The sequence below is a fragment of the Podarcis cretensis genome (genome assembly GCF_951804945.1).
Source record: "Podarcis cretensis genome assembly, chromosome: 13".
NCBI classification, from domain to species: domain Eukaryota; kingdom Metazoa; phylum Chordata; class Lepidosauria; order Squamata; family Lacertidae; genus Podarcis; species Podarcis cretensis.
The window spans coordinates 38,847,211-38,862,557 of NC_137182.1; the positions used below are offsets into that span (position 1 = coordinate 38,847,211).

General features: G+C 46.3%; 2 protein-coding genes and 1 long non-coding RNA gene across 3 annotated transcripts in view; 2 read left to right on the forward strand and 1 right to left on the reverse strand.

The window, feature by feature from the left end:
• Positions 1-13,284, forward strand: MBOAT7 (membrane bound acylglycerophosphatidylinositol O-acyltransferase MBOAT7). Its single transcript, XM_079951321.1, has 8 exons — positions 1-302; positions 5,819-5,899; positions 7,232-7,361; positions 8,254-8,380; positions 8,470-8,626; positions 9,420-9,780; positions 9,994-10,179; positions 12,074-13,284. The coding sequence occupies exons 2-8, from the start codon at positions 5,824-5,826 to the stop codon at positions 12,453-12,455; spliced, it is 1,419 nt and encodes a 472-aa protein (XP_079807447.1). The 5' UTR covers positions 1-302; positions 5,819-5,823; the 3' UTR covers positions 12,456-13,284.
• The window catches only part of LOC307201845, a 3,478-nt gene continuing 1,002 nt past the window's right edge, over positions 12,872-15,347 (reverse strand). The window contains exon 2 of the long non-coding RNA XR_013832767.1: positions 12,872-14,566. This is a non-coding gene — a long non-coding RNA (uncharacterized lncRNA). The remainder of the gene's footprint in view (positions 14,567-15,347) is intronic.
• TMC4 (transmembrane channel like 4) overlaps positions 14,454-15,347 on the forward strand; it is a 16,316-nt gene continuing 15,422 nt past the window's right edge. Inside the window, exons 1-2 of the mRNA XM_079951319.1 lie at positions 14,454-14,557; positions 15,118-15,333. Of these exons, the coding sequence (XP_079807445.1) occupies positions 15,285-15,333 (49 nt within the window). The 5' untranslated portion in view covers positions 14,454-14,557; positions 15,118-15,284. The remainder of the gene's footprint in view (positions 14,558-15,117; positions 15,334-15,347) is intronic.

The following is a 15,347-nucleotide window of genomic DNA, read 5'->3' on the forward strand; positions in this document are numbered from 1 at the left end:
AAGGAGGGTGGGGAAGCATGCACACATCGCCTCCCCTTCCATCGCGCACAGTTCATCCTGCAAAGCGAAGGAAACTGTGCAAGAGGGACAGGAAGCGCGCACCTAAGATTGAGAAATTGTTTTGCAAGGCTGCTTGGAGGCGAAGGGGGAGGTGGGGCAGCCATCTCAGAAATGGATTTTGCAAGGAGCTGAGCTCTTTGCATCGCGCTCCCAGGCTGCCGCTTCTTGCCCTTCCCTCCTTCAGCCCCGCTCTCGATTCCCCCTTTGGGCAGCAGCACGTGCTGAAAGGGCCCTCCGAAGAGGTGAGTGCCGGGCGGGGTGGTTGATTTGGGAAATCTGGGTGGTGCTGGGAAGCCGGACTCCTGGGTTCCATGGGAAAGGATGAAGCGGGTTTTAGTGGCTCACCAGTATGGGGCCTAAGGCTAGGAGCCAGGGCTCCAGGGTTCCCTAGATCGCTGTCAAGCATAGATGGGGCAATTTTATTTTATTTTTTGCTCAGGCATAAGATCTAGATGGGGAACAGATGACTTACCCAGGAGTATAGCGGGGATAAATAGGAGCTAGCACCTCTTGGTGCTCTATTTTCAGGTATTATACAGTGTAGTTATAGCCTTAAAATCACCCACCCAGGGTGTGCAGCGCCTGTCTCCCTGAAGCCTGCTTTTTGATAGATCTCTTCCTCACAAGGGCTACATCATTGCATTCAGTGTTTTTCTTCCCATTTTAATCTGGTATGTGCGTGTAACACCTACCTGAGGAATGATGCTACCACTTCTTTTCCCCTCTAGTTTCCCAGAGGATTTAAAAAAAATATTCTTCCTTACATTCCTCATCAGATGAAAAACCCCACAGAAATATGCTGCCAAGAATTTTTTTCCCCTTTCATTTTGTGGTTGGTGGAGCCCTGGAAGTTGACAAGTCGTTGTGTTTTGCTCCTAAGCAGGCAAATGATTAGCTCTTACCTGTAACCCCAGATTTACTGGGGTTGTTTAGTGCTGTTAACTGGGGGAATGCATTCTGCACATACCCAGAGCATCTAAATTTAGGGCTGAATATTCTTCTTGCTCTACTATAGGAATTCCGCTGAAGCTTTTCCACTTTCGGTATCCTAACCCAGCCAACCTGGTGCCCTTCAGATGTTTGGGACTGCAGCTCCCATCTGATGTATGGAGAGTGGGCAAGGAAGTATTTGGCAAAGGTTAAAGGAGCATTGCCATGATGTTTTCTAGAAAGTCTTCCAAGCACAATTATAGCTGTACACAAGGAAATTAAGTAGGTGGCATTTCTTTTCCCAGTGGAAAAAGAATTGGCTCAAGTTGTGCTTTGCTAAGAAATGAACAGATGCAACTACAACATCCCTGGCATGTGGCTGTTCAGCCTCTGCTGAAGCACCCCCAGCCTGCTCCACTGCCCAACAGCTGATACTGTCAGGAAGTTCCTCCTAATGTTTATCTGCTTCCTTGCAGATTTGGATAGTCTTGCCCCCTGGAGCAACAGGTAACAATTCTGCCTTGTCTTCTGCATGGCAGCCCTTCCATGTATGTGAAGACTGCTTGCTTAATCTTATATTCTCTAGGTTAAACCTCTCCGGCTCTGTTGTCCCGTCTTATTAAAACAAAAAATAAAACCTGTAGCTCCACTCCAAATTCCTCGGACGTTTAAGAAACTAGTAATTTCATATCAGATTTTAGGCAAGTTCCTTAGGCCACTCTAACTCAGAGGAGTTTTCCTTTTCCTTTTAGCCCTTATTAACTGTTTTTATTCCTGCCTCCCATAATGTGCACTTCCCTCTGCACCATCAAGTCTCTCTGAACGGAGCACTTTCTCACCTGTAGCGGGGCATGTCAAGACGTCTGTTCACTCCCTCTCAAAGGATCATGGGAACTGTAGTTTAACACAGAGCTACAATTCCCAGCAACCTTAACAAACTACAGGTCCTGGGACTTTTCAATGTATGGAGCCTTAGGGTCCCCCACCCTCTTCAGTGTCTCTTCAGCTTAATTTCTTATCTACTTCCTATTTTCCTGTCCTTTGCGTAACACTCCTGTCTATATACCTCTATCTATTCCTCACACAGAAAACCACCCAACTTTCCATGATTCTCTGCACTTCCTCTCTCAACTCGCTCTACTTTCCTCACCTAGCAGGTCTTTCTGCCCCCTCTACCCCCACTTTAGTCCATGTCTTTGCTCTCAGCAACAATACCCTTGCCTACTTCAACAGCACACAAGGCTTTCCCTCCCCCAGCAACTCATGTCAATGAAGGAGCCTTTGATGGAGGTGGGCCACGAAGCTGCAAATTTGCAGGGGGAATTGGAGTCAGCCCCAGCATTTACCTCTGAATCCAGCAAGGGAAGGAGATGTGTAGACATTGCGATGCAGAGATTCTCTCATCCCTATGTTGGATGGGCTTGGGTAGACGTTAGCTGTTCCTCCAAAGGTTTGGCTCAGGGTTGCAAGTAATGAGTATTTGGAATTCTCCCCCTACCCAAGGGATGCCAGGCAAAGTGGTACAGGCCTGCTGCAAACTCTAGTCTAGTGATTCACTGGTGGGGAAGTGTGTGTGTGCTCTCTGTGTGCGTCTCGCTGGACTCCTTAGATAGACACTTGCTTTTAATCTAGCTGAAGGATTCCTATTTAAATATAGAAAGCATGGGGTGGAGGAGTGAGGCGAGGGATTATAGGGAGACAAGGACATCAGCACAGAGGAATGGGGAGAAAGTGGTGGGGGTGGAGTGTGTGGAAACTGGTCTGGGTGTGTTCAGCTACAGTCATCCCCAGCGGGGACAGGAGGAAAGGGGGGTTGCCTTGCAATCTGTCTTTGTAAATGAAGCTCGGAATGTGGAAGGCTGGGAGCAAGGGAGAAAGAGAGCACCTGTACTTTTCAGAGTTGCACAAAAGTTGTTTTTTTCCTCTTCCCTCCCTGTCCCTTTCCCCTTGTGTGTCGTGTCCCCCCCCCCCCCCAATAATATTATTGTAGGCCTGCAGACAGGGATTGTCTTGTTTTAGTTGATTGTACATAAGCCACTCTGGGAGCCTTTTGGGCTGAAGAGTGGGATACAAATACAATAAAATCAATCAATAAAAAGAGGGGGGGGGTTTCCTCACCCAGTGTGTCTTCTTGTTTTGTTCTGTGCAACTCTGAAAGGTGTGGTAGCCTGCAGCTGACAGTTCTTTCTACGTGTGACTCAGTCGGTAGAGCATGAGACTCCTAATCTGGGTGTTGTGGGTTTGAGCCCCATGTTGGGCAACAAGATTCCTGCATTGCAGGGGTTGGACTAGATGACCCAAGCCTATGATTCTATTACTTTATCCACTCTCCTTCTTAGAAGAAAGCGAAGAGACCTGGCTCATACCCTTGACCCCTGTTTGGTCCCCACAAGCTGCCCCACCTTTCAGTAGCCTGCACAATCCATAGGGAAGATGCTTAAGAAAAAGCAGATTTGTGACCTTTTAACACACGTAACATCCTAAGGCCCCATCTGCATGATATGTATGATATCGCTTTAAATGAATATTGTAGAAGTAGCCTTAGAATGGTATAAAGCTGGACTACTCCACCTGGGATGCTTTGAGTGGGGATTCCAATCCCAAAATAGAGTTGCCAACTTTCTCCTCCGGCAGTGCTCCTCTGTGCCTTTAACACAGGGATGGGGAGCCTGTGGCCCTCCAGATGTTGATAGACTACAACTCTAGGAACTCCTGGCCACTAGCTACATTGGCTAGAAATTGTAGTTCAACAAAATCTGGAGGGCCACATGTTCCCCACCTAGCAGGCAGAAGTTGAACAGGTGGTGCCTTTCCTGCCACAGAGATGAAGTGATAGAATAAGCACCAGCTGTTATATTTCTGCTGGCTGGACATCAGGCAAGGGTGGCTAACCTGCAGTTCTTTAGGTGTTGCTGGACTACAACTCCCAGCATCCCTGACTATTGTTTATGGTGGTTGGGGCTGATGGGAATTGCAGTCTCAACACCTGGAAGGCCATAATTTACTCCTGTTTTAAAGGCATAAGAATGCTGTTTGGGGGCGGGCCATGATTAGGGGTGATGAGTTGCATTCCAGTAATTCCATAAACTCCCCATCCCTACCATAAGATCTGCAGAAGTACAAAAAAAAAAACCCCTTCAAATAAGAGACCCTAAGATCCCTTCTGGGAACAGAGGATAAAAGAAATTGGGGGCGTTATTGAGGAAACTGTGATCCTAGACACTAAATATTTTTTATTATAATTGTTTGAAAGGGGTAATGCTTCTCTTGCTGAGAAAGTTTACTTGCTGGTTGCAACCAGACGGATCATCTCACAAGGCTAGAGGGAAACGTCATATGTTGCTTCAGATGGATGGTATTCAGAAATGCTTTTTATTGGTGTCTCACAAAAACTTAACTCATTACTTAAGACTTCTTTGAAGCCAAGCTGCACCAGAGGACTTTGCTGCAGTCTGGTGGAAGTTTATAATCTATATAAACAAACCGCCACATCCAACTATTAATCTTTCTACGTTTGAGGTTATTTGATGGAATTTGCAAACTTTCATCATTAGTTTATACATAAGTTTGTCTCTCCAACAACCTGAAACTTGGGTGGGAATGGAATGGAGCAGTGTTCTTCAACCTTGTGTCCCCATTTGTTGTTGGACTACGACTCCCATCATCCCTGTCGCTTGGCTAAGCTGACTGGGGATGATGGGAGTTGAATGTCAACAATATCTGGAAGGCGACTGAGTTAGAGCACTGAGGAGAAGCCCTCCACACAGGCAAGATTTCCTTCCGGGTTTCATCCTGTCATGACTGGTAGCCATTGACTAATACAGTGAGAGCCTGCATGGTGTAACTGTTAGAGTGCTGGATTAGGAACTGGCAAACCAGGGTTTGAATCCCCATGCAGCCATGAAGCTCCCTGGGTGAGCTTGTGCTAGTCCCTGTTTCTCGGAGTTGTTGTGAGGATAAAACAAGGAGAGGAGAACCATGTAAACTGCCTTGAGCTCCTTGGAACAAAATGAAGACTCGGGTGGTGCTGTGGGTTAAACCACAGAGCCTAGGACTTACTGATCAGAAGGTCGGCGGTTCGAATCCCCGCAACGGGGAGAGCTCCCATTGCTCAGTCCCTGCTCCTGCCAACCTAGCAGTTCAAAAGCATGTCAAAGTGCAAGTAGATAAATAGGTACCGCTCCGGAGGGAAGGTAAACGGCGTTTCCGTGCGCTGCTCTGGTTCTCCAGAAGTGGCTTAGTCATGCTGGCCACATGACCCGGAAGCTGTACTCTGGCTCCCTCGGCCAATAAAGCAAGATGAGCACCGCAGCCCCAGAGTCAGTCACGACTGGACCTAATGGTCAAGGGTCCCTTTACCTTTACCTGTAAATGTAATGAATAATACACCTGCCCTCTCTGAATTCACTTTCTTCCCTAAATTGCATAAATTAACCAGGCATTGTGTGTGAATAGGTCCTGTCTTTCCTTTGTCCTGAATATATTGCTCATCCGTTTCATTGGGTGACTATCCCCTCCCTCCCAGTCCCACCCCCACCCGAGTACTAACATGCTGCAAGATTATTGCCTTACGCCACCATCCCTTAGGTTTTCCCTCCTTTGATACAAGAATCCAGGTGCCTTGACAACCTTGCTTTTATCTTTCTGGTATCATATTAATATGCAGCCCCAGCATCTGGGTCACTTCCTTCAAAGATATTCACCCTACCTCAAACCACCTGCTGGACCAGTAGCACAGCCTTCTCCCTGGTTATTTCCAGTATTCCCAGCATTAATCTCTCCAAACCATTCTGCACAGCCTGTTCTGACTCTCTGCATCTCTTGCCAGCCACAATGTCACCCGATGAAGTCATCTACTTGGCAGTCCTTCTCGTTTCCATCCCCATCGGCTTCCTCTTCAAGAAAGGGGGTGAGTGCTAAATCTGGGTGGCCAGAGTGAGTTGGAGGAGATGACGTCGTGTCTAAGGGGGGGGGGGACGACTGTTGCAGAGTCAGATTTAAGCAACCCAGCATTGCCCAAGGACTCCTAAGGCCCTGAGATGAAGTTCTTTCTTTTGATATGTTGCATTTATATAGCTGTCCATCTATGCAGCTGTGGTCTATGTGTGTGTTTTTAATGAAGTGATACAGAAATCTTGCTAATTCCCCGGGTAGCAGGCAAACAAAACAGACAAAAGCAATTCTCCAAAATACAAAATATCAGGATCAGAAGTCAACAGTAAAAGGCCATAAAGCTTACCTGAGCAAATGCCCAGATTTAAAAGACAATTTAAAAGCCTGGCTGAGTAAGAAAAGATGTTCACCTGGTGCTGAACAGACCACAGAGAAGACTCCAGGAGAGCCTTTTTGGGGAGCACATATTGCATGGTCAGAGTGGCACTACCAAAAATACCCTCTCCTTGGTAGGGACACCTGTTGCTAGACTTCTGAAGGGGATCTTAAGGTCCCAAGCTGTTTGGGCTCTATTGATTAAAATCAGCACTTTAAACTGGGTCTGTAAATGGACTGGGAGGCAGTTAGCTGACAAAGTCCTGGCATAATAAGATAAAAATGCCTAGTTGCGGAGAATTCAGTATTCTGCTCAGTGTGGATTTTACTATTCCAGGGCTGTAATGACAGGAGAATCTGCAGCCTTAGTAGAATTTTGTGCACCTTTAAAAGGTATAAGAGTCTGCACTGGTTGCTAGTATGTTTCTGCTCTGAATTCAAGCCCTTATCAGTAGCACATAAAGGTGTTGAATGTTATTCATTGAGGGTGTGGTGTTCTCCAGCCCAGGGTCCTTGGATTAAGGGTGGGCTATAAACTTTTAAAATAGATAAAATAATTAATAAGAATGGAATATTCCATTTGGGGGTTTTTTCTGGGGGTGAAGGATTGCGGGGGGGGGGAGTGCAAACAAGAAATGGGGGCTCCAAAAAGCTGCCTTATTCGAGATAAAAGTATTTCTCCCTTTAGTTTAATGTTCTCTGCTTCGGAGCAGCTCTCAGTGGTCTTGGGCAGAAGTCTTTTCCATCACTTACTATCTGATCTTCAACAGGAAGTTCTGTAATGGGAATTGACTGAATGGTTGTGCTGGGGGGTGTCCTGTGCATGTAAATATTTTGCTTTAACACCAAGGTTTAATCTCTCTTTCCCCGCATTCTCCTTTGTTGAACTGACTTGCAACCCCTAACTCCCGAACCCACTGGGTTGGATCTGTTCACAATAGAGGAATTTTTTCCATCTGCTTATTCCCCACAGACCTGAGGATCAAGCAGTTTGGAGGGGCAGCTGCGGGGCTCGTGCTCACGCTGGCTACCTGCCACATCCACACCCTCCACTCACTTATCACCATCTTGGGGACTTGGCTGATAATCAACATCTCACCAAGGTAAAGGAGGATGCTTGGAGGCAGTGGAACAGGAAACACAGGGGGGGCTCTTGTAGTTCTGTGTGGCGGGCCGGGAGGCCTAGTAAGATGAATCAAGACACCTTGCAAACGTGGTTTGGTTATTTGCAGGTGGCTACAGTTTAGCAGGCAAGGTTGAGATTGCGGGAATCGGATCTCCCGGAATTTCTACCTCTGAGGTTTGAAAAGTTGAAGCAATGGGGGGCTTAAGAGCAGGGCAGATAAGCCAGTGGTCCTCCAGAGGTTGGGCTACCACTGGCTATGCTGGCTAGGACTGATAGAAGTGGCAGTTGATTATCACATAGAAGGCCACAGACATTTCCCAGGTTTAGAGAAAAGAAGGTTTTGTCCCTTTTGACACAGAGACAGAGAGCCAGGACCCTGAAAATGGGACAAACGTCTACCAGATTATTACTTTACTGTCATTGTTGTTGCTATATTTATTACCTACCCTTCAGCCTAAAGTCACAGGGCAGGTTACGAGAATTTTAAATTCAACATTAAAAACACACAGTTTGGAAAAAAAATACAGTCTGGGGAAAGAAATAGGGCAGGTCTTGAAAATGTATATCTTCAGTAAATTTACAGCATTAGGATATTGGTCAGTGAAAATGGAACAGCCAGAGTAGAATGTGTGGGGGAGTGGATATTATTATTATTATTATTATTATTATTATTAAACAAAAGCACAGTGTTAAAAATATACACTTCAAATGTCAAAAGCCAGGGTAAAGAGGTGTATCTTTAGCATTTGCCGAAAGCTGCATAAAGAAGATGCCAGACACACCTCTGTGGAGAACAATTCATTAAAGAATAATGAATAGTTCATTAATATTTACAGCCTTTTATCTGCTTCTCCCCTCACACACACCAGGGCCTGTCACTACCTGACACTTGGCTGGACCTTTTCCTACCTGCTCTTTTTCCGCACAATTGCCTACTTTGGCTTCCCAGAGCCAACACCTTTCACCAATGCAGTGCAGCTCTTACTCACTCTCAAGGTAAGAGGGGCCGCGCTTTGGACGGGGGTATGGGGAAGGGGCTCCCTAGGAAGCTCGTTTCCCATGATGCCTTAATCTGTGTCTCCCAGATGGTGAGCTTAGCCAACGAAGTACAAGAACTCACTTGGGCGAAGAAACAGGATGTGACATCATTTGCCAAGAGTCCACTGATTGGCGTGATCCCTAAAATGCCCGGACTGGTGGAGATACTGTGCTACAGTTATTGCTATGTTGGGCTCATGACAGGTACCTGAGTTACCTAACAGAAAGCAGTGGTCAAACTGGGTAGGGTGAAATATGTGTACAGCACCAAATTCTAGGGATGGGTTTGTTTGTTTTTTAAATCATGGTTACAACAGCTTTAGTCTGTATCCCTTCACCAAAATATGAAAATTGATGACAGGAGACAGAGGGTCTGGGGGTTCCCATTTTCTTTTTCACTTTTTTTTTGAAGAGAAAGCAATGTAAGAGATAAGAACAGGAAGTCAAAAGAACCAAGCATATTTCACCTTTGCCTGTTGCTCTAATTGTCACAGCTGCTGACTTTTGGTTTTTTGTTTTGTGGCATGATTGTGTGTGTGTGTGTGTGTGTGTGTGTGTATCCGTAGTAGCACTAGCATGCCTCTGACCCTTGGTGTTTATGGAAATAATATGCCTTTCTTCCTCTCTCCATTCATTATCTTTGTGTGTCTTTCTAGTTCATGTGTGGTAACGTTGATTGTTCTTTCCTTTTCTGCTTTGTGAGAACAGCACAAAAATATCCGAACGCTACTTCTGCGACAGATAATGAGGGCTTGGAATGAATGCTGAGATCCTGCAGGTTCTGCTTATGGCACCAGATCTCGTGAGAAGACATAGGGCTAGGCTACAGGGCGCATCAGACTCTTACCCAGCACCCAAGCTACACCTCCTCTTAAGACTTATCTTATTAAGATGTGTGGTTGCATGATAGACTTGTGTGTGTCTTGGTTTTTCTGAGGAACAATTCATTTCTGTCTGCTCATTGATCTCAATTTCTTTTCTTTTCTTTTGCACCTAGGCCCGTTTTTTCGCTACCGCACTTACCACGATTGGCTGAACCAGCCTAACTCCACAATCATCCCTAGCTGGAAACCGCTGCTTTCGAGAATGAAAATGATCCCCATCTTTGGGGTCTTTTTCTTGGTGGCATCTCACTTCTTCCCCCTCCAGTATGTCCGGAGCGACGCCTTCTACGAACGGGGACTTCTGTTCCGAATCTTCTACATGATACCCATCTTCTTCGTCTTCCGCATGCGCTTCTATGTCGCCTGGCTCTGCGCTGAATGCGCCTGCATTTCTGCTGCCTTTGGTGCCTATCCAACCACCGCCAAATCACGGTCAGGCGGTGGGCCCACTGTGGAATATGTGCCGATCAGCAGGTTAGTCAAGGAGATGTTCCCTGTCTGCAGTAGAGGGTGGGCTAGATTTAGAGAATGGCATGGAACTGTCCTGCCCCCAGAAGGCAAGGTGCCATATTCTGACACTAGCTAAATCTTCTATACAGTCTTCAAGGGTAGCCCAATGTAGAGAGCACTGCAGTAGTCAATTCATGAGGGCATTAATATGTTCTTGTTTTGTTTACATTTCTAAAGCAACTCGGATGAAGGGGGAGCGTCCAGCATCACCTATGATTATGAGACAATCAAGAACATTGATCCACATGGCACTGACTTCTGTGTCAAGGTGAAGGATGGTATGCGCTACTGGAACATGACTGTCCAATGGTGGTTGGCGCAGTACATTTACAAAAGTGCACCCGTCAGGTCCTATGTCTTAAGGTGAGCAAAGCAGTACCATTGGGGGGTATGGGGGAGATAGCCTGTTGGGGTGGATTGGTGTGAAGGTGGACTCTGAGGTTCTGAGATGAATTGCAGGGAAGGTTCTTCTGGGAACAGCCAGTAAGGAGGATTCTGGGATACATGGTTGGTTGGTTGGTTGGTTGATTTGAAGACAGGTAGAGTAGAGAAATGCAGGCATGAGGGGGAGTAGCATAAATATGCAGGTGAGAGTTAGGTGAGCAATAGTGAGTAAAGAACTAAACGTTGAGCCAAAAATATTATTGCGACCTTGGATGGTGCAGTGGAACATTCTGGAATACAGTGGTACCCCTGGTTGCGAACGGGATCTGTTGTGGAGGTCTGGCTGTATCCTGAAGGTTTCGCAACTGGAGAGACTGCTTCTGCGCATGCACGCACGGTGATAGAACGCTTCTGCTCTTGCGCAAGTGGCGAAACACTTCCGGGTTTGCCACTTTCGGAACCCGAAGTTTACGTTACCCAAGGGTAACATAACGCGAGCTTCCACTGTAGATGGAGAAAGCAAGGCAGTTGGCATGAAAGACTATGAAATGGTAGGAGTTGGTATATTCCTCCCCACCTGCTCCAGTTGTCACCCGAGTCCCTCCAAGAGTTGCCCTCAAGGGCTTAAGGGCCCAGTCGCAAGTCTTTCACCCATGTTGTCAACCCAAGAGAGCAGGGCTGTGGATCCAGCAGGGTCCAAACAAACCAAGGTTCAGTGCAGAGACTCCATCTGTCCAATTAAAGTACAACACGGCAAAGCAGTGTTCACACATTAGAAGTTTATGAAATTATGCATGGCATGGAGAAAATGGATAGAGAAAAGTTTTTCTTTCATGACATTGAAATCATGGACGCCCAACAAAGCTGAATGTTGGAAGATTCAGGATAGGTAAAGTCCTTGTTCACACAATGCGTTGTTTTACTATGGCACTTGCTCCCACAGGAGGTATGTGACAGCCAGCAATAAAAGAAGATTAGACAGATTCATGGAGGTCAAGTGCCTATTGTCCACAATGGCTATTCCTCCACAGTTGGAGGCAGTAATGCTTCTAAACAGCAGTTGCTTGAAACCACAGGAGGGGATATTCTTATAGCAAAGCAAGGAAGCTAGAATCAGTGCCGTGAGCCAGAGATTTGTGCCGTTTCCAGCAGCTGGAAGATTCAAGAGGGAGGCCTTATATACTGTGGCCTCCTAAACCACACTCCGGAACAGCAGTTGGCATTGAAGGGCCTAAGCCTTGACTTCAGGGGGCCCTGCCAGTTCCTCAAGGTCCTCAGTCTCTGGTGTTTCTGCTTCATCCTTCAGGTCTGTATAACATGACTTAAGGATGTGAGGCTGGTGTCAAGTAGCTATAGTGTTTTTGTTTTTGTGATGCCTATCCTGAGGAATTCCTTGCAAGTGAGGTCCATCGGGCTCCATCACTATATTTTGTCAGGCGATTGGTGAAAACCTGGCTTTTTGAAAAGGCCATTGGGTTAATTGTGTCATCTTGCTGACTCAGTTCTATGTTTCAGAATAGAATTTTTTTTAAAAAAGTATCAGACATAGTATTGTTACTGTTCTTGGCAGAGTATGAATAGCTGGTTGGCTGTGGGCCAAGAGAGGAAGAGCTGACAGAAGTGTAGGAGATCAGCAACTTGGTTGTAGATAAGCTGAACTAGGAAGGCAACAAAATGTAAAGGGAAGCTTGGCTTGAGAGCTGCAGCGAAGGATTCTGGGATTGACTTGACCAATGTGTAACAACAGCAATGGAGGAGTCAAGGACTGATAAGTAGGGAAGTGTGAGGAGAAATGGTGAAGGGTTCTGGGATATGTGCTGGAATTGGCCTGAGGGGAGGATTCTTGGACTGAGAAGGCTCTCTTTCTTCCTAGGAGCGCCTGGACCATGCTCATCTCTGCATACTGGCATGGGATTCACCCCGGCTACTACCTCAGCTTCCTTACCATCCCACTCTGCCTAGCAGCTGAGGGGGCGATGGAGAGCGGCTTCTTGAGGCACCTGACCCCCGCCGGCCGTCTCTATGGCGACTGGGTGCAGTGGTTCCTGAAGATGAGGGCCTACGACTACATGTGCATGGGCTTTGTGCTGCTCACCTTCGAGGACACCGTCCGCTACTGGAGCTCCATCTATTATTGCATCCACTTAGGGGCATTGGCCATCTTCCTGCTGGGGAAAGGGCTGGGGCTCCAGAGAGGGCGAGCCTTCCAGAAGGACAAAGATGGCGCTTTGGAGAAACCCCAGCGGCAGGAGTGATGCGGCTGAGGCAAGGCCGGCATAAACGTGGAGTGCTGCCAAAGGCCCTGGAGGCTGAGGGAGCAGATGGGACTCAACATAAGACTTGTTTTTTTAACGTGTGTTTCATCGTTGAAACCATCGTTGAGGATCCGACTATAAGGAACCAGGAGTTGAGTCTCGAAAACTCAGCTCCTCATTTGTTCTCATACCTGAGGACTTAGGAATACCATAACCCAGTGCCACCTCACTAGGCACCAGTGTTTCCCTGGGGCGTGTGTGGGGAGGGAACTCCCAGAAATCTTATCTTCTAACACCTTTGACTATTAGATTTTCCTACTGGCTTTTGTTCACCTTCCAAGAAAGGTCAGAAGTCCTGGCTCCTAGCATCTCTCCAGAACTTGCTTCCTCTTTCTTTTCTATTTATTTTTTTTAAAAAACCCCAAACACACCCATGTTACAGGAAGAGAAACTGGGACTTTGCAAGAATGAGCAGGGCTCCATTCCTATCCTCATTCCCATCCGTTCCCAGCTCTCACCTTGGAAGTGGGGGCTTACTGCCACAATTGTACCTTTTAAAGTGTATTTGGCAGGGAAAAGAGAATATTGCAGATTTGCTTCTGGGTAGTAGGTCATCTGAGGATACTAAGGTAAAAACACCGGCTCCCTCAGCCTGAAAGCAAGATGAGCGCCGCAATCCCATAGTCACCTTTAACAGGACTTAACTGTCCAGGGGTCCTTTACCTTTACCTTTTACTAAGGTAAATAAAAGCCCCAACTTCCTTCAGGGAACTCTGCGAAAACCTGTGAGGCTGTTGCTTTGCCCCGAGTCAGTGATTTCCACCCCCCCCCCCAAAACAGGGGTGAGATTCTTGGAGGTGTAAGGTCACTTCTGTGTCAAGGAGTTTAGCACAGTAAGGCGAGTGCTTTAAGTACTGTGGAATGGGAGAAGCCGAAACTAAGAAGCAAAATGAAATTTTGCATGCCACATCAGCCACATTTAAAAATGTATCAGTGGTGATCTTCAGTTAAAGGGAGCTGGTTCAAGTGGCAGCAAATGTAAGCTTGTGGCTTGCAGAAATTGCTTTAGGACACACAAATTCTTGTCTCAAAACTTTTAATGTATGTTGGGTTGGGAGCCCTGTGGGTTTTACACTGCAGAACCCATGACTTGACTGTCTGTATTTTTTGCCTGCCTCATGGATTACGTCTTTGCATTCTGAAGAAAGTAAGATGTAAAACAGCTCATCTCTATAAACATTGTGATCCAGGTCTGATGCAGCTTTATTGGAAGCCTGAATGTGAAATAAAAACCTTTTTTTTATAAAAAAAAGAACCATCTCTTATTTATTCAGCTCCTTGCTTATCCTCCAGAGGGCAGTAAATGACAATCCCCAAGCCTTGAAAATAGTGTTCTCTTTATTGCTGCTGCAAATAATTGGATTTCAGTAGTTCCCAGCATAGAAATAATTGCCACATGTAATTTGAAAGTGGACTTATATTAACTGCAAGAATCCTTCCCTGGACATATAAAGCAACTCTGATTTCCTTCTGCTATCTCAGGTCCAGTGATGGCTGGTTCCCATTTGTGATTGGTAGGATGCAAGGCAAGGAGCCCAAGTGGTAGGTGGAGCCAGGGAACCAGTGTCTGGCAGTGTGTTTTCTTGTTTTTCTTCCCTGTTATGGATGCTTTGAGATCCCTGGACTAGATGACCCTTGGTGTGCCTTCCAACTTTACAATTTTATGACTTCTACAACAGTTAACACTGAGACTGAGAAGGAGAAAGCTGGCAGACAATACTATCACCTGTACTGGGCTGTAAGAAAGAAGGCAGGCAGGTGGGGCTGAGGGCAGACTGAGGATGGTGTAGCAGTGCCCCATTTGCTCTAATGGTCCACACTTCACTGCAGCCTGATCTCACTTTTTATATGCATAAGCAGCAGTAATCCCAGAATCCTTTGCTGTTTTGCCTTTCCAGTTCAAATCAGCTCGTCGCAAGTCTTACTGTTCAACCAAATCCCCACAAACTTCTACCAGTATCAGAAGCCTCTGCAGCTTCACCTTTTCCATGTCAGACGATGATGCCGTGTGGATCTCTGTGCTGTTTTAAAGGACCCTTCTGGTGACTTTACTATTAAAAGACCGAAAGCGGCTGCGCACATTATTTGATTAGACATAAGCCTTAAGATATCTTAAATAGTACAGTGGTACCTCGGGTTAAGTACTTAATTCATTCTGGAGGTCCATTCTTAACCTGAAGCGCCACTTTAGCTAATGGGGCCTCCTGCTGTTGCTGTGCCGCCGGAGCACGATTTCTGTTCTCATCCTGAAGCAAAGTTCTTAACCTGAAGCACTATTTGTGGGTTAGCAGAGTGTGTAACCTGAAGCGTATGTAACCTGAAGCCTGTGTAACCCGAGGTACCACTGTATATACACACTCAAGTGTGTCATGTGTGAATGTGACAAAACAGCAAACAGATTTATTACCAACACATGCTTGTCAACTTCCCAGGTTTGAGACTGCATAGCACCTCCAATGGCCTGATTTCTATTTTGATCAAATTTTTAAAAAAGTGTTTCCAAAGGGTCAACATACACACACTATTCCAGAGGCAACTATACCACTTTAAAAAGGTCTTGTAGTAAAGATAAACATCTCTTTGTCACTGCTACTGCTTCTAGGCTTCAGGTCTGTTTGTTGCCAAGTTACTGCCTTTGTTCATGGGACAAGCCAGCCGGAGAAATCATTAATCCATGCCCAGCCTTGTCTTAGTTCCTTGTTCCTTGTTCCTTCTACTGGCAAGAGTAAAGTGCACTGAACAGAAACTAGAGAAATACAACCTGCAGCCATGGGCGATGGCCAGGAAAGCAGTTATGAGAGGAGAGAAGACAAAGCAGGTATGCGGTGGGCT

Excerpts from the sequence above, each read along its gene's own strand:
- MBOAT7 (XM_079951321.1), top strand. The coding sequence starts at position 5,824 with ATGTCACCCGATGAAGTCATCTACTTGGCAGTCCTTCTCGTTTCCATC. Across the intron at positions 7,362-8,253 it reads ATAATCAACATCTCACCAAG|GGCCTGTCACTACCTGACAC; the intron begins GTAAAGGAGGAT and ends CACACACACCAG. Across the intron at positions 10,180-12,073 it reads GTCAGGTCCTATGTCTTAAG|GAGCGCCTGGACCATGCTCA; the intron begins GTGAGCAAAGCA and ends CTTTCTTCCTAG.